This window comes from Eschrichtius robustus, chromosome 7 (genome assembly GCF_028021215.1).
Source record: "Eschrichtius robustus isolate mEscRob2 chromosome 7, mEscRob2.pri, whole genome shotgun sequence".
In the NCBI taxonomy this organism is placed as follows: Eukaryota; Metazoa; Chordata; class Mammalia; order Artiodactyla; family Eschrichtiidae; genus Eschrichtius; species Eschrichtius robustus.
Genome location: NC_090830.1, coordinates 116,770,603 through 116,785,194, shown reverse-complemented (window position 1 = coordinate 116,785,194; position 14,592 = coordinate 116,770,603). Strand labels below are relative to the sequence as shown.

General features: G+C 41.1%; 1 protein-coding gene across 6 annotated transcripts in view; it reads left to right on the top strand.

The window, feature by feature from the left end:
• SORCS1 (sortilin related VPS10 domain containing receptor 1) overlaps positions 1–14,592 on the top strand; it is a 578,863-nt gene that overhangs the window by 446,899 nt on the left and 117,372 nt on the right. For all 6 annotated transcript variants that reach the window (XM_068548518.1, XM_068548515.1, XM_068548517.1 and 3 more), the window contains one exon: positions 4,898–5,077. In XM_068548518.1, coding sequence (XP_068404619.1) covers positions 4,898–5,077 — 180 coding nt within the window. The remainder of the gene's footprint in view (positions 1–4,897; positions 5,078–14,592) is intronic.

The window sequence follows — 14,592 nt, the reverse complement described above, 5'->3', positions numbered from 1 at the left end:
GCTCACTTACTCTTGGGAATATACTTTTTGAGTGGAATAAGTTTCAGCCAAACCAGATGCTTCTTGCTGCAGATTTGAGGCCAGAACTTGAATCTCCTGACGCCCAAACTGGCATTCCTTGTATTACACTTTTCTACTCTCTAAATAAATTAATAGATTCTATTACTAAAAGGGAGCAGCACCCACCCCCCAAATTTTTATACACTGAGGAGCATCCAGAGAAAAAGTCCCATTGACCTATGCAGCCTCAGAATGGTAGTTTAAAACAAAGAAACCAGGGCTTCCCTGGTGGCGCAGTGATTGAGAATCTGCCTGCCAATGCAGGGGACACGGGTTCGAGCCCTGGTCTGGGAAGATCCCACATGCCGCGGAGCAACTACGCCCATGAGCCACAATCACTGAGCCTGCGCTCCGCAACAAGAGAGGCCGCGATAGTGAGAGGCCCGCGCACCGCGATGAAGAGTGGCCCCCACTTGCCGCAACTAGAGAAAACCCTAGCACAGAAACGAAGACCCAACACAGCCCAAAATAAAAATAAATAAAAAATAAAAATTATTAAAAAAACCAAAGAAACCACTTGGCCCCTTGGCCGGAGTGTTGGGAAACACATACTGTGCATTGCTTGTTCATAGCCATCACACCGATCACTGTTGACAGCTGCCCCCAGTGGCATCTTGCCAATCTGGAAGGAAGAGTTTTAGTCTGAGCCTGAATTGGCTGTCTGGCCCGTCCCACACTCTCCCAAATGAGCATGTTCCATTAGTCAGCCTCATCTGAGGTCCGAGGGTAGAATGCGGTGATTAATTAAGCTTGTCCCCAGAAAAATCGGAACCACTACAGCAAATGAATGTACTGTTTGGTCCAAATGGGTGTTTATTATTTAAGGCAATGAGATGCCTCATTACAATCCCATTACACCTTCAAAGAGAGGCCCCAGCTTGGGTGGAGTGATCCATGGCAAAGATGCATGTATTTCAGGACCCTCTATCAAAGCAGGGCTGCTGCAGCTGAAAAGGAACAAAGCTTCATGCCCACCAAAGGAACTGAGACAAACCTGCACTTACATGCTCAAATTTTCTTTAATCATCCCCTGCCATTGTATCAACTCTTAAAAGACTGAGGTTACCCTGAGCTGTATTTAAAAAAATTAGTATAACGGTAAAGATGACCAGAGAGGGAGGTGGGGAGATTTTAATATTGCTGTTACCATTAAGAGCGTGAGGCCCTCCAGACAGGGAGACCTAGTGACAGTTTCCCTCTCTTACCATACTTGGAGCTCATTCTGAGCTACTCAAGTGCGATAAATGAGGCAACACATATGAAAGTGCTTTGAGCATTTTGGAGGACAGATACTCTATAAAAGTAAGGTAATATTAATATTAGTATGGATCTAGTTGTTTGTGTTGGAGAAGATCGATGTGAACTGGGGTGTGGGTGATGAAAAGGCTGCTTGATTCACAGCGAGAGACCCTAATTGCAGACCTAGATCTGTCATTCCCCTGCTTTGAACCTTGGGCTGGTTTGTCAATTTCTCTTTCTTTTTTTTTTTACATTTTTAAAATACGGAGCTTAGATTCACAATAATATTTTCTCAAACTCATTACTCAATAAAATGCCCTTAGAGATGCTTCATGAAAATTTGGTTCTATGATCGTGAGTTTAAAAAAAGAAATAAACTCCATTCCATGCTCCTTGCCTAGAGACTAACAGAAGCTCGCTGGTATGTTAAAGGCTCTAGGATGTACTGTGAGCAAGAAAGCTGTATAGTTAGCATTAATCAAAATGTTTTACAAAAGGATCCATTCAAAAAAAATCTATTAAAATCCAACAGTACTGGTGTCCTATGGAACAGATGTTGGGAAGTGCTCTAGAACATCTCAGAGTTCACTTCTTGGTCTAAAATTTTGTATCTCAGTATAAGCTTTCAACATAAAGTGCCATTCTGGGTGAAATAGCATATTTTCCTGATACAGGCGCGTGTAGGCAAGAAGAAAAAGGAAAGATGGCATTTAAATATGTCAGACGTTTCAGTTAAAATATTTAAGACAACATAGTTTTTAAACAGTCTTTTCAATGTAATTAGGTTATCTATAGAGAGAGATCTGCCCTTGGCCCTTATCTAGCGATGGCCATTTAATCTGTTTTTGTTCTGTTACTAGTTCTCTAAGTGACTCAAGTACTTGATGCATCTGTGTTTTGCATTCTACACCGACCAAGGAAAAGTTTGAGTGGGCTGCGGTAATATGGATGATTCACTCTGGCCCCTAGGATTATTTCATAGGTCCAAAGGCACAGTTATGCAGGGACCAGGTTACTGCTGAAATATTTTAACTTGAGTTCAGGGACGAAGCTACATCCTGCTAACAAGGAAGGAAACATGAATTGGGAGTAGTTGTTTAAGGGTTCTAAATGGTAGGGTAAGGATTTTGATCTTTGTCCTATAGGAAATGGGGAGCCATAGAAGGTTTGGCCCTCAGTGGATGAATGGCCTTTGGACTAGTTTCCACAGTTAATTCCCTCGATTAGAAAGAAACAAAACATTTGGATGAACCACTTTTTGTTAAGTGTATTAGTTAGCACCCTAATATTTGCAATGAACAGAAAGGCCAAATCAACCTTGCTTAATCAACAAAGGGGATTTAGGGTTTGCTTAACAGAAAATAGCTAGCATATATGGAGCAGATACTAACACCAGGCACTGTGGTTAAATGCTTAACACCTACTAACTGATTTAATCCTCACAACTCCATGAAGGGCATACTATTATCTCTGGTTTGCAGGTGGAAATCCTGAGGCACAAAGTTCCGTTGGCACAGCTGAATGACAGAGCCGGGATTTGAACTCAAGTAGTTTTATTTGAAAGACCATTCTTTTAATCATTTTGCTCTACTGTCCTCTCTAACTAAACAAGTTTACGGGTGGGCAGGCTCCTTAGATATCCACATTCAGAGACTCAAAGAATCATAGAATTTGGACCATCTCTCTCCACCTTTTGAGCCTATTTTTCCAAGATTGGCTTATCCTCTGCCTCCAAGATATGTCTCCATCAGATCTAGACTTTATTTTTATTCCAACTGCTTACAAACTAACAGTAAAAAATAACTTTTCTCTCTCTCTCTAATAATTCCACAGTCATTCTAGCATTATGTCTTACTGATTTTGCCGTCACTGATCCAATCACTGTCATCAGGAAAATGGAATTTTCTGAGTGCTAGGCCTACAAGATCACTTCTGGTGCCGAGGGTGGGAGAAAGTAGCAAAGACTGAGCATAGGGAGGAAATTTGAGAAGGATGAGAATGCTTCTTCAAAGAACATCAAGCTACAGTTGCCAGAAGAAATGTACATAGGCATTGGGCAGATATAAGGTATGGCCAACTTTTATAGCAAACCTTAGTTTGCATTATCAACCAAATTGAATTCATGGGCAGGATTCATTTTTGGCCTCACCACTTTTTCTATAAAAACGTTATCAAACTCTAGAGTATGGCAGTAAGGCCTGAGAAGGTGTCAGGAATACAAAACCCTTTGGATAAGGACTTCTTCTTTCCGGAATCATATGAGTTCACTATGGTCAAGTTTCAAGAGGAATGAGAGACTTGTTCCTCTAAGTCTAAAGCAGAGTTGAAGCTGAATTGCTGATTGATTGACTGATTGAGAGAACGTGGGCATATATTACAATGGGAAATTTTGAAGTTAGGTAGAATTTTCCAGCCCTGGAGTTGTTGCCAAGGAAGATTGACAGACCTCCTGAATCTTTTCAAGGAGAGTGGATGATCCCTCTGGGAAGATCTGAGCACTGAGCTACACAAAGGCCAAGAATCTTTCCAGGTTGTTCTTTTACCTTTAGCCTTATGCATCATTCTGCTTTTGTTTTGCTTTTTGTCTTCTGAACGTGATACTGATGTGTATGTACCACCTTGGGCGAAGGGGGGAAGGCTGCCGAGAGCAATGAGCGGGACCCCCTGAAGGAGACAGCAGGCCTTGGTCTGAGACTTCAAGCCTTGGTCTACGTCAGCCTCTCCCTGAACATCCACTCCTCTGGAGTTCTGAATGGGGAGAGAAAGGATTTGGAATCCCCACCCCAGGGACATCTGCTCACTGCCTCCACATTACATCTGCCTTGTTTCTATCTTCCAGGACAGCCAGAGTCTGAAAACATCATCATTTATGCAGACTGTTTTTCTCTGTTTTATTTAAGGTTTCCTGGGGAACTTCTCAGGGTACAGGTTTTGATAAGCTAAGTCCTTGAACACTCATTAACCTGAAGATTAGTGCTCTGGGGGTCTCAGGTGAACATTTTTCCTCCGGGACCTCTAAGGGTTGCTGAGCCTTAGGGAAGTGCTTCTTAAACATTAATGTGCATATTAATCATCCATGGATCTTATTAAAATACAGATTTCTATTCGATAGGTGAGGCCTGAGGTTCTACCAAACTTACAGGTGATGCCCATGCTGCTGGTCTGTGGACCACAGTGAGATGCAAGGCTTGTCTGTTTTCTCTCTGCCCCTCGTATTTGCCCCGTATATGCCTTTTGAGCATGTACTATGTTTGTGCTTGGCAAATTTATCAGGATGCCTGATTCTCCAAACTCATACATATTCGAGAAATTATCCTTCAAATTATCTAATGAGGTAATTAAATTGTAACTGAGCTACCAAGCATCTCCCTGTCCTATTTTCTGATGACCTTACTGCCTAACCTCATAAATGACAAAGGAAATATGTGACCAACACTTAACTATTATGTCACAAATATGCTATAGGAAAATCTCTGTCCTCCCTCACAGTACCTATGAGCCTATTCTGGTATTCTTCATCAGACTCCACTCTGTGGACACGTGCCAGGTGCACTTATAAAACTCTTCTTCCTGTTTGCTTCCCTGCGTCTTTCCTCAGGACATGCATGTCATCAGCACTGATGAGAACCAAGTGTTTGCAGCGGTCCAAGAATGGAACCAAAACGACACATACAACCTCTACATCTCAGACACCCGTGGTGTCTACTTCACTCTGGCCTTGGAGAATGTCCAGAGCAGCAGAGGCCCTGAGGGCAACGTCATGATCGACCTCTATGAGGTATGTCACAAGGCACGTGTGGTCTTGAGCCACTGCAGTGCTGGGACTGGCAGTTGAAGTCCCCAAGTTGGCCGTTTCCTCGATCATTTTAATAACTAGTTCCTTATGTGGCCTCATTCCATTTGGGAGAGGGAGGCGGGGTTGCAGAACATTTTTATTGGTTAATCTGCAATCCACAAAACAGCTCTGGGAGGGATTCTTTGTTGACCAAGTCCACAGGCCATGAAGCCCCAGAGGGCTTGGAAAGTGTCTAGGGAAGCAGTCAGACAATTAAAGGGTTTGAATAAGAGTGAGCCTAGTGTGAAATTTGAAAATAGTCTTGAGAGGCTAATAGGGTGTCAGGGGTGGAGCAAAGAGGCGACGGGCGGTGCTCCCTTACATCTCTCTGAAGAAAGAACTAAGGGGATGTCTTTGCATTGCATCAGAAGACACTCCCTTGTCAAATTCTTTTCCCATTTAGGTCATTACAGAATACTGAGAGAGTTCCCTGTGCTATACAGTAGGTCCTCGTTGGTTATCCATTTTAAAGATAGCAGTTTGCACATGTCAATCCCAAACTCCCAATCTATCCCTCTTATATGTATAACTGAATCACTTTGCTGTACACCTGAAATTAACATAACATTGTTAATCAACTATACTCCAATATAAAATAAATTTTTTAAAAAAATGATTATAGCTAAATATTGAAAGAAAAAAAAAAGACACTCCCTTGTACTTGAGGACCTTTCTGACTGCATAACCTCTAATAGCTAATTGCCATCCTCTCAGCGGGCCAATGCATGAGATAAGATTAATACGTCTTTCTTTTCCTAAAGAGGAGTGAGGAGGAGAAACAAAAAGCAGAGTTTACCAGATTTCCCTAAGGGAACTCTGACCCTTTGTTTCTCAGAATGACCAGGTTCAAAATAAAATCATATGTTGGATCAGTTAGCTTTTATGACAAACACCAACACTTTAATGGCCATTTAAAGCACAGTCAGGTGAAAAGAAAGCTGCTATTTGGGAATGGATTTTAGCCATTTGTCAGTCTTGTGCTATGAAGGATTTATAATGGGATATAATGAGCCATTACGAAACATATTCAGAATATGGGAAGTGCAATCATACACTAATATTCTATCTGAAAAAGAATTATAAAACTTATTCAAATATGTTCAGTCATAATGATGTCATCATTTGGTGAAGGATAAGTTCAGAGAGTAGAGGTTGTTTGTGTAATGAGAAATAAGGGAATCATATCCAGTATGTCAAAGAAAGAAACCAATTTCACTTAAGAAATTTAAACCTATTATTAGAATTCCTTCTAATGCTATCTATATTCCTTCATCTTTAGGAGTTCTTGGGAATTTTCTTCTAGTATCTAAACTTCTCTGTGTGTATAAAGGCATGTTAACAAACTGTATGCCCATTTCAGAGCTCAAGTATTTGTGATGGAAATTATGGTAGACTAGCATAGGACATAGTTTTTGTGTATATATTTAGAAAAATACCCTGCAAATTTTTTATACATTCACAAGTTTCTTCCACTTCATTTCCTGCCCATGTTCCAGATAAATATAGTATCATATATCTCAGCCTCAAACTGAACATGTATTCTGGAAAACATTTACATATTCTGGTGATTTACCTTCAAATTCATGTAGGGTAAAATTCTGATTTAGGGTGTAAATTTTAGAGTCGGGCTGGCTGGGTTTAAATCCTGGCCACACCACGTGTATATATTCTTGAGATAAATCCAACAACTTCTGAGCCTCAGTTTTCTTGTTTAAAATAAGGGGATAAACATGGTACCTCCTTGATAGGATTTCTCTGAGGATGAAATAAGCTAATCTTCTTAAAGTACCATGATCAGTGCCTGAAATACAACAATACTCAACAAATTATAGATAGTCTAATTGATATTCTGTTCCAATGAGTTTAAGCCCCAGAACAATGTTCTGGTCCTAAAATCTACCCACATTGTTTAAATGTCCAAAGTATTTCCACCATTTTGGATCTCTGCTTCTTTCCATATTTTAATTAGCAGGGCCATATGACATCCTTTATCACCAAAGCTGTCTTCTTATAAACAAATGTAAATTGCAACATTTCTTTCCTCTTTTGTAATTGTGTTATAAACATTTAAACTTTAAGCGTGTTTTTTTGAAATACCATATGTTTTCTTGCCTTGATCCAGCATTTACAGCTCTGAGAGTATGAAGTCTAATCAGCTGTCCCACATTAATCACCCAGTTTGCTTCCCTGGTCTCGGCTCTGTCCTTGCTCTCCTGAAAACATTTGATTTTCAGGCTGCATTTTTCCTTCCTGATTATCTTCTCCCCTCTTTTCAAGTCAGTGTGGAATAATTTCTCTGGATAATTTTTTTTTCTGCCAAAATAGAGACCATTTTAATTAGTCCCTTGATGATGGAAAAGATGACAAATTTGAACAAGAATGACTTTGTCATTTCCTGTTACTTGCAACTGTTTTCATGAATGGTTTTCTGCAATCAAAAATAGCTAACAGGTAGGGAGTGAGAAGAGGAGATAGAATGACCTCTGGACACGACAAACCATTTTTTGGTAATCTTTATGTTTTCCCTTTGTGTGTCTCTTGCGGTTGACTATCTGTTGGGAAACTGCTGGCTCTTATTATCATCACTTTGAACAATGGTGTAACTACATTATGTAAAGGTGTCCTGCATTCTGGGGCCGGGGAAGAAGAGTCTTTGTTTTATTAGCCTGGCAGTTCACAGCAACTTGAATTGAAATTGATGTGATCAGAACGGCAGTGTCGTATCTGCTGATTACCTAGATAGAAAGAATATTGGCTGACACAGAACCTGGCACAAATGTTCCTTAAATCTGATTGTTCTGCCTGGCAGGAAGCTGAAAACCATCCAGCCTGAATTTCCCAGTAGAATTGCAATGAATGATAAGTGGTTAGAGATAAATGAAAAGTAAGAAAATCCATAGATGAATTAATAAGGAGGAGAGATGAGCATTATGCAAGGTGAGGGTGACAGAGTATACATAGAGTGCACATCTGCTCACATATGGGGGTGACTGAGGAGGATTACATGCATCCTTTGCTTCTACCTGCCAATTGCCTGCTGTTCTTATGTGCTCTTTATACTATGTTAGCAGAGGCGAACCATGTAATGTATGACTGTATGAGTCTGTGTATCAGGCATGTGTATTGTTGGTGAGTCTTTGTGGGAAATGCAGAGGGAGACAAAGTTTTCATTAAAATCAATCATTTTATTCACTCACTCCTTGCAACCTTACGACAAATGTCGTTCTCTCTACGTTAGAACTATATGTGTCTATGTGATGAGGTAGGGAAATGTTGGGGACAAAGTGTTGGGGGCCCATCTTACGTGGTTTAGTTATTGAAATACCAGAATTTCCCCTCAGTGTGAGTTGACCATTGGCCATGATCCCCATTCAAAAGAGTCGAGACACGTGAGCCAGGAAAGTAGGCTACAGAGAAAAAAATGCTAGAGAGTGATTTTTGTTGATGCAAGATCCATACTAAGTAGATGATATTTGGGGTACCATTATGTGCCAGGCACTTTTTAAAGAAACTTTCATAATTATCTCATTCAGTCTATATGTTCACTTTATGACACAGGGACCATAATCATCACGCCCATTTATAGGTAAATGGAGTCAGAGAGGATGCAATCATTTTCATAAGATTAAAAAGCTAGTAAGTGGCAGAATTAGGATCTGAACCCTAATATGCAAACTCTTAGCTAGAAGCTATTATGTGTGTCCAGAAAGATCAGTATTTAGGCTTGTATTTGATTGTGGCCGAGTAATAACCCTAAGATAGAAACACACTAAAGAGCGGGATAAATAGTATTAGACTTTACCTAGCTATAGAGGAAACCAGACAGGAAGGAGAAAATGGTCTGAGGAAAAGCCACCATAAACAGAATCAGCAGATGATTGCTGTGGACCTCTTCGCCATCTTCTGAACCAAGTCCTGAGCCTGCAGTAATAGGTAAATTCAGGCTGTGTTATCCCGTGGCTCCCAATTTTGTCTGGTGGCTATATTTGTGCAAGAGAATCCTAGAAATAAGTGTCCTAAAATTCTGTCATTCCTGAATAGCATAAATTCTCCAGTGGCGCCATGTGGGATGGGTCACAGAAGACGGCGTGCCTGATGGTGGCCAGAGCAAAAGAGACGTGATGAGAGTGTCTGAGATGTGTGATTCCTAGTGTATTCCTCTGGTGTGGGTGATGAGAGTGGGTCTGACAGCTTTGGACAGTATCCTCCCTCCTCTGGGAAGGGGGTATCAACTAATGATGATGAAGAGCCCTTTGGCTTAATGGACAACGACAGTTCACCCCAGCCAAGTGAAAGGGTTGTGTTGGGAATGAAGTCACTTGGCTGACAAATTCAGAATGCACAGAATGTATGAGTGAGGCACAGTGAAAGACGCATGAAAGACGCAACCAATGACTGATGCATGTTCTGTTACACACATAGTGTCTTCTGTACGTTATGAATACCTTCTCTTTAAAAGAGAAAGCTCCATAGTTCTGATGATGTAGCTTACACCTTGATTCTTGGGAAAAGACTACCTCTTACAATCCAGCATAAGAGATAGGGAGGAAAAATGCTCTCCCATCCAGGACATAGTTATTACAGGACATAGAATATACCATCTACTTATTTAAGGCTACTCTTTCCCTGGGTCGGTGATGCTGCCTGACCAAGGCCACAGGGAAGGAAAGAACACTTAGACATTTTTGGCAATGGGTTCCCTGATGTCAGAGGCACCCCTGACCCCTGCTGAGTACGTATCTCTCCTGGCTGGGATCCTCTCTGTAGAACAGAAAAATATCCTATCTCCAAAGCCCAAAGAAATCATGGTGGTGAACATGTTCTCTTTCTTGCCATTGTTGTTGATTCATATTTTTATTCTCTTCAAATTTTGACACTTCAGATTTGTAATTAAAGTCTGAGACAGAGAGGGTGGGAGGAATCAGCTCCCAATCAGCATCGGAGGCAGAAATAAGCAAAAACTCCTGCGTAAGATCTTCCCAACTTAGCCTCTATGCAGAACATATGAAAGATCAGGACTGGAGAGCACCCTCTAGAGGTGAATATTAAAAAACAAAGAAGATATCTGGGGTTCATTCTTTAAATCACCAAAGAAATCCAAGTCTCAGCACCTAGCACATTCTAACTCTTAAAAAAAAAACCCTGCTGCATGAATGTAAAGTTACTTAGACATTCTAGGTGCTATATTTCCAGTGCTTAGAATGCATGATAAGTGATAGATATTCAAAAAATATTAATTGAACAACTATTGAGTACATGTACTAAAGAATGAATGAAAGGCAGCTTCCTATAATGTCCATATATGATATTTCTCTCAGGAAGCTCTAGGATGAGAAAGAAGTTTGAAGAACTAATACTGCCAAAGGGTTAAGTGCTTGGGCTTTGAGATAGACAGACTGGTGTGTTGTCCATTGCTAAGGTTCTCCAGGGAATGACCTTAGGCAAGTGACTGACGCCATCCAGACTTTGGTTCTTGCATGTGTGAAATGAGGATGTATTGAGTCTACCACTTAGATTGATGTGCTCAGGCTTGCAAAGCCTTTCATGTAGTGTCTGACATTTCTTAATTACTCAATAAGTTTGGGGCACTATTAATGTTGTTCGGTCTTCTAATGCAGAATTCTACCTATTTCATTAAAAACGAAAAAAAGGACTTCTTGTACAAAGTGACTTTTCAATTATTAATTTTAATGGGGGAATATGGTGGATTGAATGATAATCCAAAAGTTATACTCAAGTGGGAGACAGTGATGTGAGAGATGACAAGAGAAGCTGTGAAGAATTAACATGTGGTAAGGAGTGTAAGGAGTACAAGAGACGTTTCCAGGAAGACTGATGCCCTCGAGAAGCTTACGTGGTTGTTGAGAGCAAAGATGTAGGTACCATCTATACGAGAGACAAGTTGGAGGATGGAGAAGAAGAGCTGGGGACAGTCAGGATGGAAAAGAGGTCCTGGTTTCTGGAGAAAGGCTTACTGAGCTGGGCCTTGAAGGATAGATAGGGAGAGGCATGTTGGGATGCTGTCTAAGAGAGTGGGAAACATGATCAAAGAAAGTAAGAGGAGAGAAGGGAAGGTAGCATTTTGAGGCTATCACCCTGGGGAATGGTCAGTGTACTGTTGTGCTTTGTGTTGGCTTGAGGTTTGACTGTAACACTTCATATTTAAAAATCTAATCAAAATGTTATTTTGGCTTATATGATATCAGAGGATAAGAAATAATTACTAATACCTTTGAAACTTCTGGTATCAAATTCCCCCGTGTGAGAGGCAAAGAAAGAAAAGTGGCTTCTCAGCACACGCAGCGTCTTTGTGCAGAATTCAGAAAGGTAGAAAAGCGAATAACAGCTCTTTCCCTGAAGGGAGGCAAGCTCCCAGCAGTGAGGTGTATCACCCTCATAGGAATACGTTCCTCAGAACTCTGCGTCTATGTGGAGGCATGTCTTCCAGTGGGAATAGCAGTTTTCCTCCCACCCCCCGCCCCATCCCACCACGGTCCCACCCCAGTCTACATGCTGTGGATGCAGAGAGAGGTTGTCTGGCAATGAAAACATGTCCCTCATCCTCAGCAGAAGCCCAGACCTTACACACACACACACACACACACACACACGTTAATACACATATGCATGCATGTACACACAAGTACACACACACACACATTCCGCATTTTGGGCACTAATACTGCTCCCTTGGTATCCAAAGTTCTACAGTAAGAGGGTAGAGATTCTAGAGATGTATGATGAGACCTCACAATAGGCGAGCACCAAGACACATAGACAGATAGACGTCTCAGGCTCAGGGAAAAGGAACCTTGAATGGCACAAAACCCTAAGAGCAGGCAGGGGTGACCATCTTTGCAGACCAGGCCAAAGAAGCCAAAACAAATAAGTAATAGATAGATAGATAGATAGATAGATAGATAGATAGATAGATAGACAGACAGACAGACAGACAGACAGACAGACAGACACCTCAAATGGGATTTTCACAGGTTAAGTGCCTTGGCAGCAAGAGGAAAATAAGAAGACCCTCTCCAGCTCTGTAGCCTATTGTGACACATTTCCTCAGCTTTGCCAAGTTTCTATTCCTCAAGATAAACCTGAAGGCCAGGCTGCCAGAGATGAATTACAAAGCACAGGCTGTCTGCTCAAGCGGCATTTGATAATGCCACGCAGTCGGGGGCCAATAAATTCACCGCTTCTGCAGATCAAATGCACCAACTTCCATTTTTTAAAAAAATTTATTTATTTATTTATTTATTTATTTATTTATTTATTTTTGGTTGCGTTGAGTCTTCATTGCTGCGTGTGGGCTTTCTCTAGTTGCGACGAGCGGGGGCTACTCTTCGTTGCAGTGCACAGTCTTCTCACTGCGGTGGCTTCTCTTGTGGAGCACGGGCTGTAGGCACGCAGGCTTAAGTAGTTGTGGCACACAGGCTTCAGTAATTGTGGCATGAGGGCTCAGTAGTTGTGGCTCGTGGGCTCTAGAGTGCAGGCTCAGTAGTTGTGGCACATGGGCTTAGTTGCTCCGCGGCATGTGGGATCTTCCCAGACCAGGGATCGAACCCGTGTTCTCTGCATTGGCAGGCGGATTCTTAACCACTGCACCACCAGGGAAGTCCCAAATGCACCAGCTCCTAAACACGCACAGCCCTGCTCTGACACCTGGGCCAAAAGAGAGACAGGGCAGGGAGAGAAATGGGGAAGGGAACTCCCGAGATGGGTAATATTTTTATCCATTCTCTACGTCTTGTAAACTCCTAGAGTTTTGCATGGTTATGACAGTGTCATTTCTCTTGTTTGGGACTGCTGTGGAGGAAAGACAGGTATGACTGCAGGAAAATTCTGATTTATGAAATTGAATCTTTAAAGAATTGGCAGTTTAGTCATTTAAATATGTAACAGCCTCTCGAACATATGCGAAACCAACATGAGCTTCCCTGGTGGGTAGTCCTTATGGAGCCGAAATAGTGAATAACTATCAGTAAATATTATTTTGTAATTAACATATCGTTGTTGGGAGGTGGAGTACTTTTGGAAATTTACATCTTCCACATTCATGGAGGCTCCACAGTGCATAAGAAAGTGTTCTGGCTACTGTTGCTGGCCCCAAATGAGGCTTGTTTTCCTAAGTATTTCACAGTAGTCCGCCCAGAAACTCGTTTATACCATTTATTTGCTTAACAGATTTGTTGTTCCAAAGGAGTACAAAGTTGGCTCAACTCTAAATGATCCCAGATGCCAGAACAGCAGGTACAAACTAATGAGGTTTGACTGTGTCAAAAGCAAAGGCAAAACGTGCGTGTTCTATTGATCGAAGCCCAGCCTCTTTGAATTGACAGAGCTGTATTCGTTGAAAGAATGTTGGAAGTCCAACAGATTTGGGTGTGAACCCCAACTCTGTTATCTTAAGCAATTAAATATTCCTTATGCCTTGGTTTCCTCATCCATAGAATCGGGATAATAGCTGTTATGCAGGTTTATAGTGAATATTGGAGGTTTTACATACAAAGTATCAGGTATAGTGGTTCATATGTGACAAGGACTGATACCATGGTTTCATCCTTCTGCTTAAAAATTTTCATATTATAATATAAAGGGGCTGAGTTCAGTTAAATGGGTTCAAATATGCTTGCTAGCTTATTCACTTACTCCCTGTCTGTGCTCCAGAAAGACACTTAATCTAAGTTTCTGTTCCCTCATCCTCAAATGAGGCTGATGGTAACTATATCTCCTCGCTTTTGTGAGCATTAAATAGGATAACCTTTGCATAGTGTTGGAATGCACTTGTCAACACATTTCAGACGCTTTTTTCACTGCCCTCAAGTTTTCCTGGGTTGTCATAATTTCAAGCAGAGTCAAATATATATAAATATGTTTCTTAAGTTCTAAAACGCATGAAAAACATGACACACAATTAATGATTTGCTACTGCACAGTTTGGCAACTTCTCAATTGTTACCTCTTTCCTAAGGTATAAAAGAGAGAAGGCAATCATATTTTCAGAGCCAAATAATTAATAAGGACTGTTTATAGTAGGAACAATAGTGTTATAGAAATGGAGGAAGGGTTATTTGACAATTTAGGGAAACCACTGCTTTTTTAAGTTTAAAAGCTGTTCTCTTTTGCTCAATGTATTTTGGTAGCTTAATAGAGAGATCTTTTACAGAAAAAGAAAAGTAACAGTAATTGGATCCTGAGTTTGTTTTTTTTTTTTTAACAAATTTATTATTTTATTTATTTATTTTTTTAGCTGTGTTGGGTCTTCGTTTCTGTGCGAGGGCTTTCTCCAGCTGCAGCGAGCAGGGGCCACTCTTCCTCGCGGTGACCCCTGGATCCTGAGTTTTAACTGACCTCTTTTAATTGCCCAAGGCTGTAGATAGTGCAGTGATTTAGTCATTAAGGGCAGGGGCTGTGAAGCCACAGAGCTCTGGGTTAAAATCTCTGATCCACCACTT